Consider the following 18108-nt stretch of genomic DNA (forward strand, 5'->3'; position numbering starts at 1 on the left):
GGGTCCACACACATGGGCCGGACTATTCACATGATTATGACTATACACAGAGATCCCCTTCTACAGAAACTGCCTTACTGCTCGACCAAGCTACCACTATTAAAGAGTATGGTTCTATCTAACTTTAACCTCTGCCTACCTCTAGGGACACCTGGACTCTATACACACTATACCTCATTTTGGTGTTGTATATATAGAGCCAGTTTCTAACAGTAGACTTTTATGCAATACTTTAAAATTACTGGCAAAAGGTTTGTATAGCAAACTGTACTTTACATGTGCATGAAATGCTTTTCAGTACAGTAAAAGATACTTTGTATTCCGGAACATACTTAAAACAACACAGTGAGTGACCATTGCAATCCTATGGGAGGAAAGACAGGCGAGTGACTTACAGGTAAGTAAACAATTTTGAGATTCAGTCTCCAGGGGCTTTGGTCAACACTGGGCCAGGGTCAGACAAAGGTAGGTACTGCACCACCAGTGGCATTGGGGCTGCCGGGTGCAGAGGTCACTAGGCCCAGTGATATCCTAGGGAGGCTGGGGGCACCTCGAAGAGGTACCAATTACATGCAAGTACCTGCGGCTCAGGGACACAGGCCCTGGGAGCTTAAGGTCAACACTTAAGGGGCGTCAAATAGCACAGAGACTACACCACCAGCGGCACAGGGGCGGCCGGGTGCAGAGTGCAAAAGAGGAGTCCAGGGCCCGCTGAAACCAATGGAGATCCTGGATTGGGGGAAACACCTGCAGGCTTGTTTGGAAGGCTGGCTGAAGGAATCCAACGACTGGAGAGGCAAGTTGGATAGTGGGGGGGGGGGGGGGGGGGAGAGACACGCCGGGACACAGTCAGTTGGGGACTGCGGGTGCAGGGGTGTCTGGTTTCTCTCACCAGATACGATCGCGAGGACCCTCAGGTTGAGGCTGCAGGTGCCGTATGGAATGTCAGGAGAGGTCATCCAACGCTGGATTCCAGGTCAGGATTGCCGGAAGACTTCACTGGGTCGGTGGACCACCTGGACTCAGGATGTGGCCGTCTGGTGCAGTGTGTTGCAAGTTTTGCGGATTCGCCTGGATCCGGAGTCCTTGTGTTGGTTTCTTGCTGGACAATTCCGGTGTCCCAAGGGAGACAAGAGTCTTTGTTGAAGGAAGCACAGGTCCCTGGAGGTTCTTGGAGGTTGCTGGCTGCGGGCCCCGACAGTTTCTTGGAGAAGGGTCGCTGGAGGAGGAGACAGACCAGTAGTCAGTCATCTTCTGCACAGCTCATTGGTCCTTCGTAGGTAGTCGAATCTGAGGAACAAAGTTCAAGGGAACCCTTAAATACTAAATTTAAGGGTGTTACTGAGGTCGGGGTCCCCTAAGGTGACTACACCCATTGGGTGCCCCTTCCTATTGGGCATAATTCTACAATTCCAGATGGAGAATTTCTAAGAAAGGGATTCACCTCCGCTCCTGTCGGCCCTAAGGGTGTGCTAGGCTAAGTTGGACACTCCAACGCTGCTACTACTTTTCCCACCTGTACTGCGGCCAAAAGTGGGGCTTGGACGCGGGTGCAGACATCTCCACTGGTTGGAGTGGCCCAAATCAGCACATCACAAGGTGAGAGCATTTGAGGCTCATCGCCAAGAGTTGCTGTTCCTTTCAGGGGAGGTGTGAAGCACGTCCACCCAGAGCAGGCTTTGTTTCTGACCTCAGGGAGCACAAAGGCTCTCCCCCCATGAGGTCAGAAACTGGTCTGGTGGTGTCTGGCTGGCAGGGACCAGTCAGCCAGTACACTAGAAGTTGGTCGTTTTTCAGGGGGCATCTGTAAGATAACCTCAGAGTGCATTTTGTAATAAATCCCACACTGGCATCAGTTTGGGTTTATTATCCTGAGAGGTTTGGTACCAAACTTCCCAGCTTTCAGTAAAGCAATCATGGAGCAGTGGAGTTAGTGTTGCCAAACTCGCACCCCATGTACTCAAAATGGCTTCACTGCACTTACAATGTCTGTGAATGGCACAGACACTGTAGGGGTATATTACTCCAAAAGCTATGCTCTCACCTGTTGGATGGTGCACCCTGCCTTAGGGCTGCGAAGCCCGATAGAGGGGTGACTTACCCAGGTCATAGGCAGTGTTAGTGGGCATGGCACAGCAATAAATGCCATGTCGACTCTTCAGTTTGGTTTGCACCAAAACACGCAGCCTGCAATGGCAGTGTCTGGGTGTTAAGGTGATGGGTCTCTGAGGGCGGCATAACACATGCTAAAGCCCTCCGAGGCCCTCTCTGGTCAAAAGGCTCTTGGTACCAAGGGTACCTTTCATAAGAGACTTACATGTGGCCCAGAGGCGTGCCAATTGTGGAAACAAAGGTGCAGTTTTGGGAAAGAACACAGGTGCCAGGGTCTGGTTAGCAGAGTCCCAGCACACACTCCGTCAAGTTAGCATCAGTTATCTGACAAAATGTTAGGGGGTAACCATGCAACAATTAATACATTTATCAATACAAAACGTTTGATACCAAGCATACTCTGTTTCAGTGAAGCCATCATGTAGCTGGGGAACTTTTATTCACCAGTGTCCAGTACATATCCTGAAGATGGCTTCCCTGTTCACTTGCAAGGTCTATGAGTAGACCTGACATCACAGGGGCATGCAGATACGTCCAAACATGTAATACAATGCACCCTGCCTTAGGGATGTAAGGCCTGCTGTAGGGTTGATTGACATTACATGCAGTGTCTGCAGGAAGGACACACAGTAGGTGTGCCAGGTCGCGTCTTCACTTTTGTCTGCACCATGTCACGCAGCCTGCAAAATCACACAAGTGTAGTGTCACTTAGGGTGCCACAATACATGCTGCAGCTCTTAGGTGCCCTCTTTAGTATCCAGGCCCTAGGTACCACAGCTACCATCTACTAGGGACTTACAGGGGTGATAAAGGTATTGCCAACTGGGGAACAATTGTACAGTTTTGGGAAAGAGCGCTGGCACTGGGGACCTGATTAGCAGGAACCCAGTGCACTTTCAGTCGAAATCACATAGTTGACCAGGCAAAAAGGGGGGGGGGGGGGGGTGGCCATGTTTATATAGGTACTTAACTGCATAACTACATATGCTCAACAAAACCTTAAAAAAAAACAAATGGAGGCTGAATGTTTAATTAATGATCAACCATATATTAACAGGTTTGCTACATATGGAAGTGTTTACTCGCCAGCATAGCAGCCTTCTTTACGATCTTTTTCACACAGCCAACAAGCACGTTAATCTTGAAATAACCCTCATTAAAGGAAGAATCCATGTTTACTGGTTACAGTAGGTGTTGGCATATCCGCAAATAGTCAGATCAGCACGAAAATACAGCAAATTATGTCAACTGACAATATGTAAATAAACTCCTGAAGGAAGTATATTAAATACATTTTTCTTATAACGTAGTTTAGTCATTAAGATCCAAGCAACATCGAATCAAACAAACTCAATTGATCATTTGTGTAGAAAGAATTTGAGGGAGAGAGACAAAAAATATATATTAGCACATATTCTGTGCTACTGTATTCAAAATCCACACAATAACAATTAGAAGTGTTTGCTATATTTGAATTTGCAAAATGTCCAGTGTGGTGAACAATACAACTCAGCAGGCAACCAAAATCTTAAGAGTAAAAATACAAAGGATTTCAATATAAATAGTTCTACTTATATAGGCTGATTTATGTCAATGTACACATACCAGCCCGTACAGAGAAGATAATCTAAATGTCCTATTTATTTTGTTCTACCTGACAAAATAGGTCAGTGCCAAGAACTTTGTACTGCATACCTCATATCTGGCTTGGTCAGAAAATATCGGCATTAATTTACTTTGCTACTTTAAATTAATTCTAAGCATCAAACATGGTCATGGATTCAGAAGGCACGTTAAGGAAAGCTCCTATATCAAGAGCAGGATTGTTCGTTTAAATCATCTTTCAAGAGTATAAAGTCAACTTGGCTTTGAATCCAGCAGACAAAAACACAAGCGTCACTTCTCTGGGAAAGAAGGGCAACATAAGTATTGCCTTCCCCAATATTGCTTTTGACCCAAAGCAATTTCTATTTTCGTGGCTAGCGGGTGCAGCTCTAGCAAAGGCAAGTGGATAAAAAAAATTAAGGTTACAAGGAAAATTTAAGGGGGGGAAAAATAAACCACAAGGTAGAAAATGTTGGGTGGTAAAATTAAATAAAATGGTATAATACAATTAAGAAAATAGCTTAGTGAACTTTCAAATATGCCAAAAAAAGGTCCAGTAGGGGTTAAGTCTTCAACAGACTTTGGAAAAAAGTTCCCTCTCTTGATGCCACAGTATATTCAACCATAAAATAGTGTAATTAAATGCTGGGAGCTTATTTTTGCCCAAATCCCATAACTGTATTACTTTGTACCTACCTGCAGTCTCTTTCATTTTAACCAGCACAAAGGCACCAACTTGACTTGGAGAATACATTTTTCCATGTGCTTCAACCCAAGCATCTCCATTAGAGGCGCGAACAATTTTGAACGGAACATTTTTACTGTAAGGGGAAAAAATAGACAGACAGTCATCCCTTAATCGGAAAGGTTTAAGTTGTTACAACAAGCACCAAATTACTAAAAATTGTTTTTGTTAATTAACAGGCATGCATCTTTTTGGCAGTACATGTAGAAACTGAATCGTGAAGTAAAAACACAAAATCTCTTAACAAGCCATAACAGAACATAACAGTCAGCACGCTGGCATCTAAACCAAGACTATTTAGCTTGCCCAATAGTAATTTGTAAAATAGTCAGTGGACTTGCTGAACTACAGGCCTACCACATACACTTCTTTTCTACAATCTAAGCACGGGGATATGAAGTGATTTGCCCAGAATCACAGGATGTTCAGCGTCATTGCTGGGACTCAAACCCAGTTCCCCATATTCGAGGTCGACCGCCCTAGCCGTTAGGCCAGTGCCTAACAAAAATCAGGGGAACAGGGTTAGAGTCTCAGCAATGACGCTGAACATCCTGTGATACTGGGCAAATCACTTATCTCCCCGTGCCTAACAAAAATGAATGTGTCCTAAGGAATGCAACTGGTGCTATGTAAAGAGCTCCGATACCAGATTCGGGTCAAGATTGCGCTATATAAAACTCTATAAAATAAAAAATAAAAGTATAGAGTTACACAGCAGAAAGAAAAAAAAAACGGTTGCATTGGGCCATGTGATTTCAATATGCTCACTTTGGAATAGCAGTTTCCCAAATGAAGCTGATCAAAGTATACCAAAGGGATGTTTCAATACTTAAAGATTAGTCAACCTTTTCAGTTCTGCTTGGTTGACAGTAGGAAAGTAGCCTTTTTTGACATGCACGGCAACCCCCACACTTTTTGCCTGGTAACTGATGCAATTTTGACTGGAAGTGCAATGGGGTCCTGCTAACTAGGTCCCCAGTGACGGAGCTCTTTCCCAAAATTGTTTCCAACTGGCAAAACCTTTAGGACCCTTTTTAAGTCCCAAGTAAATGGTACCCCTGGTACCTAGGGCTCGAGGTACTAAAGAGGGTTCCCCTACAGGAAGTACCACGAATTGTGCCATCCTAAGAGATCTCTCACTATGCACATGTAAGGCTGCCATTGCAGGCTGCATGTCTTGGTGCAGACAAAAATGAAAACATGTCACACATCCCTGTGTGCCATGTCCCCTAGCACTGCAAGTCATATTTCTCAGTCACCCCTATAGCAGGGCTAAATGCTGTAAGGCAGGGTGCTGAATATTACTCGTGAGGGCATACCCGCATGAGCAGATATGACCCTGTGCTGGTCAGTCCTATTGCTGCCAATACAAATGACCAGGGAAGCCATTAAAACATGTGCTGGAAACTGGTGAAAACTAGTTCCCCAGCTTCATAATGGCTTCACTGAAAATAGCTTTGTTTGGTATAAAACACCTTGTATTGATAAACCCACACTGATTCCAGTGATGGATTTACCAATACATGCACCCTGAGGGCACCTTAGATGTGCCCCCTGAAAACCTACCAGCCTCTGGTGTGCTCCCTGACTGGTTTCTGTGAGCTTGCCACCCGAAACACTGTTCTGACCTCCTAGGGCGAGAGCCTCTGCTCCCAGGAGACCCAGAACTAAACCCTGCTTGGGTGGAGGGTGTAACATCCCCTCCCACAGGATGACCTGCTAATTTGCCTTCCTAGGCCGGCAAGCTTCAAAGAGCTGCCTTTGGAATGCGATTCTGTCTCCCGTCACAGGAGAGGAAGCTGCCCCCCCCCCCTTTTGACTTGGACCCCTTGGCACCTGGACAGGTGGGAAAATTAGCTAATCAGGTAGGTGTGGCACCTCCAGGCTAGTGACACATCTAAGGTGGGCTACACTTAGGTGGTCAAGAATTTTCAGAGGTAGCCATCTTTGTGATGGCATACTTAGGAATTCTGGGACAGAGTTATGCATTCTTCCCACAAGAAGTGGTCATACGGGGGGACCCCAAGGATCAGTAGCCCTTGGCTACTACCCCACTAACGCCCCTAAATTCAGTATTTAGGGGAGCCCCTGTTACCAGAGAATCAGATCCCGATGACCTAAGCATCCCTCGCTGAAAATCGCACCAGAGTTGACTTGTCCTGCAGCTGTTGATTCCAGAAATTTGGGAGGGCTGCCTGCCTTCGATAAAGAACCAAGACCTCCCGCAAGACAGCTGAACTGTTCCCTGCATCTCGCAGTAACTCCAAAAGAAAGGACTCCAAGGCCTCCAGATTCACCAAAACCAACACCTGGAGCCACCAGTGCACCGGTCACTCCAAGCTTTAGTCGAAGTGGGCCAACGGTGTCATTAAGGTCCCCCAGCCCTCCAGAGTCAGAGTACATCGTGGTTTCACCCCTCGTGGACCCTCCTCCGTCGCCAGGGGCCTCGGCACGCAAGCCTCTCTGTACCGTTCCGGTAAAGAAAAACCTTAGCCTAAGGACACCTCTGCACCCGTCACCCCTGGGCCGTGAGAAAGAGGACTAAAGGTGTCCCCATGTCCCAGGTCATTGTGAGGCCTGAGCCCCCCTGGTGGTTCATCCAGACTGGCCTCCTAGCCAGAGCCTGCAGCCTCTCTTTGCAGAGACCAATCGCCATAGAATAATATTGGGCCCCTGATGCCGTTTTGCATCCTGCACCCGGCCGCCCTCGTGCCACTGGTGGTGTACTGTTGGTGCTGCCTTGGGCTTGGCCCACCATTCACCTTAACGCCTGGAGATTGGACCCATAAGTCATTGCAGAACTCAAAAATTGCACTGTGTCCACTTTTTGAACTGAAAAGAAATGACATTTAAAAACATACTTACCTGACACACTTTACTCCAATGCCTAAACATATATGAAAGATAATTCCTATTTTTATAAATTGGTGTGGATCTCCTTCTTGAGTTGCCGGTGTCATTTATTGATCATTGTGTCTATTTGCAGGTATCTTGCACACCTCTCAATTAGGCCTAAGGCGGCTCGAACACACGACCCCCAATAGAGCACCTTGGGATTGCTAGAGTAAGCCCATGTCCACTTATAAGGGAAACCCTGGACTCTTTAAACAGTATATCAGATTATTGATATATCACAAAGAGCCAGCTTCCTACATTGACACATTACTAGAAAATCAGGTTGCTTTGAGGAGCCTCAAGTATAATCTTAAAATATTCTTATTCAGATAGATCAGCTTGGGCTGGACTTTTCCTACTGGAGCATGACAGACTGATTTGTATAAGGCGGGTCTCTGTCTAGAACGCCTAAGTGGGCTAAAAGCAACAGTCTGGCATGTGGCCCTAAACATATTGCCAAAAGGTGAGCATAATTCATGAATTTCTTCCATCACCTTATTGTTTTTCTAAATGATAGACCAGTGTATTCTGAGAACAAGAAAGAACTATACTGAACAGATAATACTGCAGACACCCATTTACTTTTATAGAACAATCTTGGCCACAAATCAGCTGCATTCAGTAGTGAATAACCTAGCCTAACCTATTGCAATGAATAGTCTAAAAAGAGGACTAAAGGATGTTATTTCTCTCCTGTGGAAACTCTTTAGAAAAAAACAATTCTTTTGCTCTTGCCCATCCTTCCTGCAAACCCATCACACTACATTGATAACTTATAATATAGGGCCACATACCAAAACATTCATAGTAGTCAAGTGAAATCCAATTAGCAGTTTAGTACAACCTATATCTACCTTAATTCCCTTTTTCTTAGTTGGTCATACTATGCCCTCTGCATCTTACCCGGTTTGCCTAATTTTTAACTCCAGGTTCACGTCACGGTCTTCTCAGATTCAAATGACACAGGTTATATTTTACTTTCTGAACTGTGTGCGTTTGTTAGGGGATTCCTAAATCCATACTGAAGGAAGCTGGCATTTTACACAGTGTACCTCTTATTGGTCCACTATACAGAGTCCAGGCAAAACCAGACTGGTTTACAGAGGCACAAATGATAACCCAAATGCTCTTTTGAGGTTGTGTGAGCGAGCAGTTAGGCGTAACAGGATATAGTGCTAAGCATTTGTTGACAGCCCATAAATCAGATCAATTTAGAAAAGGAATATGCTACTTACCAGTATGCATCTGTTCTTGGCATGTAGAGCTGCAGATCTACACTTTTGCATAGATCGCCATCTGGTGTTGGGCCCGGATGTTTGCAGTTTGTTTTTCCTCTTGGAAAGTCTTTGGAAGTCACGAGGTCGGTGACTCCTCCCTTGGTCCGTATCGCGCATGGGCTTCGGCTCCATCCTCCGATTGTTTTTCGCCAACAGGGAAAGATGGAGCGTAGTAATAATAGTGAAGAAACCCATGTGTGTTGTATCTAAATAAGATAGACTGGAACAGATACAGGTAGCCGGGGAGGCGGGTGGGCGTGTGTAGATCTGCAGCTCTACATGCCAAGAACAGATGCATACTGCTAAGTAGCATATTCCGTTCGAGGCATATGAGCTGCAGATTACACACTTTTGCATAGACTATATAGCAGTTCCCAACCCTAGCGGCGACCACCGGTATCTGTTGCAGTGGTTTGAAAAAGTGTTTTTAGTACAGCCTGGCCCACACTAGCTTGTTGCTTGGTTTGCACATCTACACAGTAATGTTTAGTGAAAGTGTGCGGTGTTGACCATGTAGCTGCTTTGCAGATATCATCTAAAGGGAAGTTCCCTAGAAAAGCCATAGAAGCCCCTATCTTTCGTGTAGAGTGGGCTTTAGGGGGAACAGATAGCGTGCGTTTTGCCTTGTGGTAGCAAATCTGTATGCATTTTACAATCCACCTAGCTATCCTGGATTTAGAGATGGGGCTGCCTTTATGTGGTGGAGAGAAAGAGACAAACAGTTGTTTTGTCTTTCTGAAAGGTTGTGTTGTCCGGATATAGTAAAGTAAGGCCCTTATAACATCCAGTGTGTGTAGAGCCCTTTCCGCAACAGTTTGAGGTTGCGAGAAAAATACCGGTAATTCTACAGATTGGTTTAGATGAAAGGGGAAAATGACTTTGGGTAGAAATTTTGGGTTGGTACGAAGGACAACCTTGTTTGGGTGCCTTTGGAGAAAAGGTTCTTGTATAGTAAGTGCTTGTATCTCACTGACCCTTCTAAGGGAAGCGACGGCTACAAGGAAAGCTGTTTTCCATGTGAGAAATTGCAGTTCACATTTATGCAAAGGTTCAAAAGGCGGTCCCATTAGCCTTGTGAGAACTATATTTAAGTTCCACACAGGTGAGGGTGGTACTCTGGGGGGAATTATTCGTTTGAGGCCTTCCATGAAGGCTTTAATGGCAGGCACTCTGAAAAATGATAGGTGCTGTCTGTTTTGTAGGTAGGCGGCAATTGCTGCGAGGTGTAGCCGGATGGATGTATAGGCTAGGTTACACCTTTGTAGATGGAGTAAGTAGCATATGATGTGCTGTATAGATACGTCTAGAGGGTTGATTGCGTTGTTATGGCAATAAACAACAAATCTTTTCCACTTGGCAGGGTAGCAGGCTCTAGTGGTAGGGCGTCTAGCTTCTCTGATGACGTTCATACAGTCAGGGAGAAGGTTAAGGTATCCGAATTCTAGGATCTCAGGAGCCAGATCGCAAGGTTGAGCTGAGCTGGGTCCGGGGCTCTGATCTGTCCATGGTTCTGGGTTAGGAGGCATGGCGAGAGGTGTAACTTTTGGTGTGGCACTACCGAGAGTTCCAGCAGCGTGGTGTACCACGGTTGTCTGGCCCATGTTGGAGCTACTAGAATCAGTGTGAGGGAGTGCTGTTGTAGTTTTCGCACCACTAATTGAATTAGTGGGAGAGGTGGAAAGGCGTACGCAAATTTGCCTGACCAGTTCATCCATATGGCATTGCCTTTGGACAATGGGTGTGGGTATCTGGCGGCGAAGCTTGGGCATTTTTTGTTTTCGTGGGTAGCGAAGAGGTCTATATGGGGATGCCCCCACATCTGAAAGAACGGGTGAAGAACCTGCGGGTGAAGTTCCCACTCGTGGATCTGCTGTGTTTGTCTGCTGAGCAGATCGGCCATGGTGTTTTGGACTCCTGGGACATGTTGGGCTAGGAGAAAGATTTTGTGTGGAATTGCCTATCTCCATATGCTCTGTGCTAGTTGAGAGCTGTGGAGAGTGTGTGCTGCCTAGTTTTTTAATGTAGTACATGGCCGTCATGTTGTCTGTGCGAATAAGGACTGCCTTGTCTAAAATGTAAGTGTGAAAGGATTTTAGGGCTAGAAAGATTGCCAGTAACTCCAGATGGTTGATGTGGAGTAACTTTTGTTGCGGCGTCCATGTGCCCTGCACTGTGAGGTGTAATAGATGAGGTCCCCAGCCGGAGAGCGTCTGATTATTTGTGGAACCGGGTCCAGGAACGGTCGACCTCTGGAAAGATTTGTGGTGTTCCACCACTGCAGAGAGTGATGGGTGCGACCGTCTACCAACACCAGATGTCAGTCGCCCCTGGGGCTGGTTCCATTGGCGCGCTAAGCACTCTTGGAGTGGACGCATCTGGAGTCTTGCATGAGGCACTATGAAAATGCAAGAGGCCATCATCCCTATCAGTTGCATAAACACTCTTGCTGGGAGAGAGTGTTGAGGTATGAATCTTTGACGCAAAGCCTGAATGCTTGCAATCCTGGCAGGATTGGGGTAGGCTATGGCTTTTGAGGTGTCTATGGTGGCACCGAGGTATTGCGTTGTGTGGGACGGTATTAGCTGGGACTTTTGGTGGTTCACTGTGAAACCTAGCTGGTGAAGTAGTTGGATTGTAGTGGCGGTGTGATGTACACATTGGTTGTAGGACATGGCTTTTATTAGCCAGACGTCCAAATATGGGAAGACGTGAATGTGCTGTCTTCTGAGGTGTGCCGCCACTACCGCTAGGCACTTGGTGAATACCCTTGGTGCTGTTGTGACCCCGAATGGGAGCACCTTGAACTGGTAGTGTTGCCCGTCCACTACAAATCTGAGGTACTTTCTGTGAGCATGGTGTACTGGAATGTGAAAGTATGCGTCTTTCAAGACCAGTGTGGTGAGAAAGTCGTTCTGGGAGAGGAGCGGAAGTACCTGCTGAAGTGTTACCATGTGAAAATGGTCCGAATGTATGTATGTGTTTAGAGGCCGGAGATCTAAGATAGGTCGTAGAGTCTTGTCTCTTTTTGGTATCAGAAAATATAGGGAGTAGACCCCTAAATTTTGCTGATTGGCGGGGACTTGTTCTATCGCCTCTTTTTGTAGGAGGGAGATAACTTCCTGTTTTAGTAACGTGGAATGTTCTTGTGACATTGGGCGTTGCCTGGGTGGAATGTTGGGGGGGGGTAGATGTCAATTGTAGGCAGTACCCTGAACGAATAATTTGGGTCACCCATCTGTCTGATGTGATGGACTCCCAGACGTGAATGAAATCTTGTAGTCTACCCCCGACCGGAGTTGGATGGTCTGGAGGGAGCAGGGGGAAGTCATTGGGTAGGCGGTGTGGCAGAGCGGGCGGTATTTGTTTTGCCTCTGCCTTTTTTGTAATTGCCTCTATATCTGCCTCTTTGATAACCCCTTGTGAAGGTGGATTGAGCAGGGGATTTGTAGGAAGTGGACGCGCTATCTGAGGAGTAGCCTCTGCCGGAGCGGCGAAAGGAGCGCCTCGGAGGGTGTGACTGCAGGGCTCCCATAGATTTCGCCATATCGGTGTCCTTCATCTTCTAGAGGGCCTCATCTACCTTTGGACCGAATAGATGTTCTTGATCAAATGGATGATTTAATATGGAGGCTTGTACCTCAGGTTTAAAGCCTGAAACTCTCAGCCAAGCATGGCGACGGAGGAGGACGCTAATGTTAATGGCCCTGGAGGCTGTGTCTGCTGCGTCTAAGGCACAGTGTATAGAGATGTTAGTTATGGTCTTACCCTCTTGAATTAATTCATTGGCCCTATTTCTGTATTTTTCTGGGAGATGGTGCATGATGGTAATAGTTCATCATAATGCGCTCTGTCGTATCTGGCCAATAGCACTTGAGTGTTGGCGATACGCCATACATTGGCTGCCTGTGATGCAGTGCACTTTCCTGACGCGTCCAGTAGCTTTGACTCTTTGTCAGGTGGTGGTGCTTCGCCTGACGCCTGGGAGTTTGACCTCTTCCGTGCAGTGGATACCACTAGGGAATCCAGTGGCGCTGGCCCTTTGATGTAGGCAGGATCTGTGGGGGCAGCTTTATACTTTCTCTATGCGTGGGTTAATGACCCTAGCCCTGACTGGGTCTTTAAAAATCTCTGGCGCATGTTTTATTACCCCTTTGAGCATAGGTAGTATAGAAGTAGACCTATGTGCGGTATCAAAGGTGTCAAGGAGGAAATCTTCCTCTACCGGGTCAGTGTGTAGCTCTACCCCGTGATAATGTGCTGCCCTCTGAAGTAGGTGGTGAAAACCTAAGGAGTCTTCTGGTGGAGATGGCCTGGATGGATAAAGGTCATCTTGTGGGACATCTGGAATGTCTGGATTATTATAATTGTCCCATGGGTCTGGGGATCCGGTAGGGGTGGGGTCTTGTGGCACATCCCCTGGATCGTAGTATGGGTCCCCCTGTTCATCATGGTCTGGAGGCGGGGTCGGAGAGCGATGAGGCAGGGGTGGAGAAGGCGGAGGTGGAGAGGGTGGAGGAGGTGGGGAAGGCACTCTGAAAGGGGAGGTAGCACAGTCTTTCCTCGGTGGAGGCGGAGCTGGTTTGTCCAAATGTCTCTTTTTAGAAGAAAGTGCCAAATGTCCAGTTTTTGGATCCTTGGTACGTGTCTTTTGCAAAGGATCCGGTGTAAACAGTTCTTGAGACAATGGTTGTTCGGTCGGCGCTGAAGGTTTCGGGGCCGATTGCTTTTTAGGCTTGTCCGTGCCGTGCTTTTTTGGAACCTCCTATTTTTTGGTCGGCGCCGAGGCAGGCTTTGGCAGGGAGTGTCAGTGCCGAGGGCCTTATGATGTTTGGTTGGTACCGAGAGGCTGGGTTTCGACACCGAGGGCTTTGGTGCGGAGCTCGGTGTCGAGGTAGAGGCCGGTCTCTTTTTTGGTGCCGAAGTGTGTCTATCGGCAGCGCTGGCAGGCTGGCTCGAGCCCGAGCCGCCGGAAGGCTTATTAGGCTTCGTCACCGGGCCCGAAGGTGGGGTGTTCGAAGCAGTGTCTTTGGTCTTGTCTAGGCCCGGAGGCGAAGGCGTGACTGAAGCCTTTTTGGGTGTCGGTGTGGGAGGGGGTATTTTACTCACGACCCTCTGCGCCGGGGTGATGTCCTCCACATCCGAGTCGTCGGCTTCCGAAGCACTGACGAGGTCCTCTTCGGTGTGCTGCTGTCCCGGAGCTTCGACGTCGTCCCCGAAGATGTCGACTGGAACGGAGGTCGAGGAGTGCGCCATGTTTCGTCTGGCCCTTCGATCTCGAATAGTCTTTTTGGATCTGAAAGACTTGCAGGCGGGACAGTCTCGAGCCTCGTGTTCAGGGGAGAGGCAGAGGTTGCACACCTCATGAAGATCGGTGTTGGGGAATTTGGACCCACATCAAGGGCACTTCTTGAATGGAGTTCTTTCCATCAGCCGGGACCGGAGCTTGGATAGGCCCGAAGGCCGCCGTCGACGACTGGAATCGAAGGTGTGTCGAAGAGAAGGTGATTGAGGAGATCAGGATCTGAACAATACCGCGATGAGCGAGGATTCTGCTTCGATCGTCGAACTGGAAATGTTCGGAACCGGAGCGCGAAGTATTACATCCGAGCCCGATAGCGGAAAAAAACAATCTGAGGATGGAGCCGAAGCCCATGCGCAATACGGACCAAGGGAGGAGTCACCGACCTCGTGACTTCCAAAGACTTTCCAAGAGGAAAAACAAACTGCAAACATCCGAGCCCAACACCAGATGGCGATCTATGAAAAAGTGTGTAATCTGCAGCTCATATGCCTCGAACACAAGTCTTATTTTTATATAAATTTTTATATCAAGAACTCCAAGTAAGTACTTTTTAAGATATTGATTTTAGCAAGCTTCACTTAAATGCGTCCTTACGCACAATGCTTTACTATGTGAGAAAAGACACGTACAGCATACAGTTATTTGCATTTGGTTTCTGAGGGTCTCCTTCGGGACTTAGGGTCGCTGGGGGCCAAGGTCCAAAGTACCACCAGCAGATTCTCGTTATCTACACTGGAGCGTCTGAAAGCAGAGGTGCTAGTCGTGTTAGCTGTGCGCGCTTCACAGGGCAAGAGAAGGGGGACACCAAGAAACAGGGTACAGAGGGGGACTTGGAGACAAGTCCAGGAGCTTTCAACGGGGGCTTGGGTCACAAGGGTCCGGGGGCCAAGGGAGCACAGTCGGCTTGTCTGTACCCGGCTGGGGGGCTCGGGTGCAGAGCATATAGGTCTGGTGGGCTTTGTGCGTCCTGGAGCCTTGTGGTCGTCTGTCTCGACAGTTGAGGGTGCAAAAATCAGGACAGCTGGGCAATTCTGGAAGTGGGTCTCTGTGGTGCAGACGTCCGTCTGCGGCTGCCTGTCTGAGTCCAGACTGGACTCTCACGGTTTTGGCTTGGTGCAAGAGGTCCGATACTAGTGGGTATTGGGCCCGTGCATCTCCGGTTGATCCTGGTGTCCTTTCACTTGGTAGGGGAAATATCGGACCTTCAGGAGCACAGGGTACTATTCCTGGGGAGCTACTGCTTCGGGCTGGTGGGGGAGCGAGTGGCAACTCGGTAGACCGGTGTAGGAGGCTGACTCTGTATATACTATATCAAAGTGAGGTATAGTGTGCACAGATTCCAGTGGAACCCCAAAGGTAAGCAGAGGTAAAGTTAGATAACTTACTCTCTATTTGTGGTGGTGTGGTCGAGCAGTAAGGCTTTATCAGAGGGCTGTTAAGCATTTGTTGTACATACTCAGTCATCAAATTAATTCACACACTCAAAGACTGAGATTCAGACCAATTATTTTTGTATACATTTTTTTTGTTATTTTATTTTCTAGACGAAGCAAGCCTGGCACAGGGAAGTGCTAAATACTTTGCAGTAAATATACAGTTGTAACTGGGACATTTCCAGAAAACAGGCACGTAAAAGCGTTTTGTTATCTGGTACAGTTTTAAAAGGATTTTTGATTTTCCAGCTCCACATTTAGAAACCTTTCATAGAAAACCAGTCAATGTCATCCTATGGAGGAAAATAGTGTTAACGGTTCAAAGGTAAGTACTTTGTTGTGGGAGTTTGTATTCTGGGGTTAGACTCAGGGGTCTCCCAGGGTCAAGGATGCACTCGTTACACCCTCAGCGGCACTAGGGCTGTCAGGATCAGAGTGCTGAGGCCCAATGTTATCCAATAGGGGTGCCTCCGGTTGGAGCTGCTGAAGAGCAGGCAACTAGGTTGTGGGCGCAAAGCTCCTGGACTTCAGCTCAGGGCAAATGGGGGTTTAGGCCAGCACAAAAGATGCACCCTCAGCGGCACTGGGGCGGCCGGGTGCAGAGTGATGTTTTGGCATCGTAAGCCCTGTAGCTTTCAATGGGGAGTCTCCGGTTTGCAAAAGCACTGCAGGCTCGGGGACGAAGGTCTTCTGGATGCGACCACCACTTTGAGAGGTAAGTTGGGATGTTATGGGTTGGCTAGTCACCGTTGGTTGGGCCACCCAAGGCTTTGGGGCGTCGGGCGCAGGGGTGCCTTTTAGGGTCGGATCTTCTTAGCATCTCCTGGTCGCAGTTGGGGGTCCTTCCGGATTTAGGCTGCAGGCGTCGGCTGGAGGTTTGAGGCAGGTCAGGGATCGCTGGATCTCGGGTCAGGATCGCCAGAACCTCCTCGTGGTGTTTGCCCACTTGAGCTCGGGCCGTGGACAGCAGGTGCAGAGTGGGGCAGATTTGCAGTTTACGGCCGGGGCCAGAGGTTGGAGATGAACATATCCGGTGTTCACGGGAGACAAAGTCTTTGGGATAGGAGGCAGGCAGGTCCTCTGGGTTTCTCGAGGTTGCTGGCTGCAGGACACGCCAGGATTTCGCAGGAGCAGGTTTGAGGTGGAGATGGGCCGGTAGGGCTGGGGCCAAGTCAGTAGGCGTCTTCCTCTGGTTAGCTTCAGCATGGCTGTTCGGTCCTTCTTTTCTTGTAGGTTCTTGTCTGAGGAAGCAAGGTTCAGGGGTGCCCCTAAAAACTAGATTTAGGGGCGTTACAAGTGGAAAAAGTTAGGACCAATGGGTCCCTTCCCTGGGGTGGGTACACCCCCTTTTATGCCACCCTCTAGTGGGAGGGGGGCATATGCCTTTCCCTGGTTGGCTGAGTACCCCCAACTTCAAGATGGTGGGGACAGAGCTGTGCTTCACCTCGCTCCCCCCACCGGAGGCGTGGAGTTGGCAGAGGTGGGCACACCTCTTCCTCACTTGTTTTTTCCCGCCGGTTCTCCCACCCAAAGTAGGGGTCAGAACTGGTGGGGACCAGTTGCTGAAAGCAGCAAGTGGCCTGGGGAAGCTCACATAGGCAGCAAGCCTTTGAAGCTTCCCCTTCGCGAACCCTGCCCATCCTGGGGGAAGAGGCTTAGCACCTCGTCCCAGAAGGGGAATGGTTTCAGGCCCCAGAGAGCAGCAGGCTCTCGACCCAGGGGTCGAGAAACAGGTCTGGTTGAGGCAGCTGAAAGCAGCCACTCGGCCTGGACACTAGTGGCAGGTCGTTTTTCAGGAGGCATCTCTAAGATGCCCTCTGTGTGCATTTTTCATTAAATCCCACACTGGCATCAGTGTGGGTTTAATGTGCTGAGAAGTTTGATACCAAAAGTCTCAGTTTTCAGGGTAGGCATTATGGTGCTGTGGAGTTCGTAATGACCTGTGGCCAGAGATGCCAATTGGGTTTGTGTTTCAATGCAATTTTAGGAAAAGAACATAGGCCCTGGGTACCCGATTAGCAGGAGCCCAGTGGCACACACCCTCAAAACACATCAGCAGTTTAGCAAAAGGTGAGGGCTACCATGCAGAAAGAGGGCACTTTCTCACAACCGGACTTAGCGTTTCGATGCCTGCAGACTGCTGGGGAGTAGCTCCTCTATACCAAGGGAGATTGCAGGTAATTTGCGAACTGCTGGCAGCCCACCAGAGTTCTTGGCAAGAGTTCAGCAGCAAGAAGAGTCGCTGGGTCGCAATTGTCGAGACTTAGTCTGGTAGGCAGGGTTTAGCACAAAGAGTCCACAGCAGTCTCAAGTTCACTTCCTCTTGAGGCTTGCTGTCCTTCTCTTATTGATCCATTGAATCAGAGTACCTGGTGTCAGGGGTGCCACCTAAATAATCAACTCAGGGGTGTTACAGGGAGTGGCAGGTAGTAACCAATGGGCTACTTATCTTTTGGGTGTCTACACCCTCTTTATGACCACTTTCTGTTGGAAGTAGGCATATCCATGACCCAGAGAGTCTAATTCTGCCAAAACTAGAATGGTGGAACTCTAAAAGACGTGTCCACTTCAGGTAGCCCACCTTAGGGGTGGTACTAGCCTGTGAGGGGGACACGACTCCTGAGAAGCTAATTTTCCTGCTTGTCCTTGTGCCAAGTGGGCCAGGGACAGGGGAAGGCATTTCCCATATCTGGGGAAGGCTTGGGTTGCATATCAAAGGTGGCAGAGGCCTTTGAAGCC

At 48.2% G+C, this 18108-nt stretch overlaps 1 protein-coding gene across 1 annotated transcript in view; it reads right to left on the bottom strand.

The window, feature by feature from the left end:
* Positions 1 to 18108, bottom strand: part of HSPA9 (heat shock protein family A (Hsp70) member 9) — a 369556-nt gene that overhangs the window by 278378 nt on the left and 73070 nt on the right. Inside the window, exon 5 of the mRNA XM_085617883.1 lies at positions 4414 to 4538. Within this exon, the coding sequence (XP_085474009.1) occupies positions 4414 to 4538 (125 nt within the window). The remainder of the gene's footprint in view (positions 1 to 4413; positions 4539 to 18108) is intronic.

The sequence above is a fragment of the Triturus cristatus genome, chromosome 7 (genome assembly GCF_964204655.1).
Source record: "Triturus cristatus chromosome 7, aTriCri1.1, whole genome shotgun sequence".
NCBI lineage: Eukaryota > Metazoa > Chordata > Amphibia > Caudata > Salamandridae > Triturus > Triturus cristatus.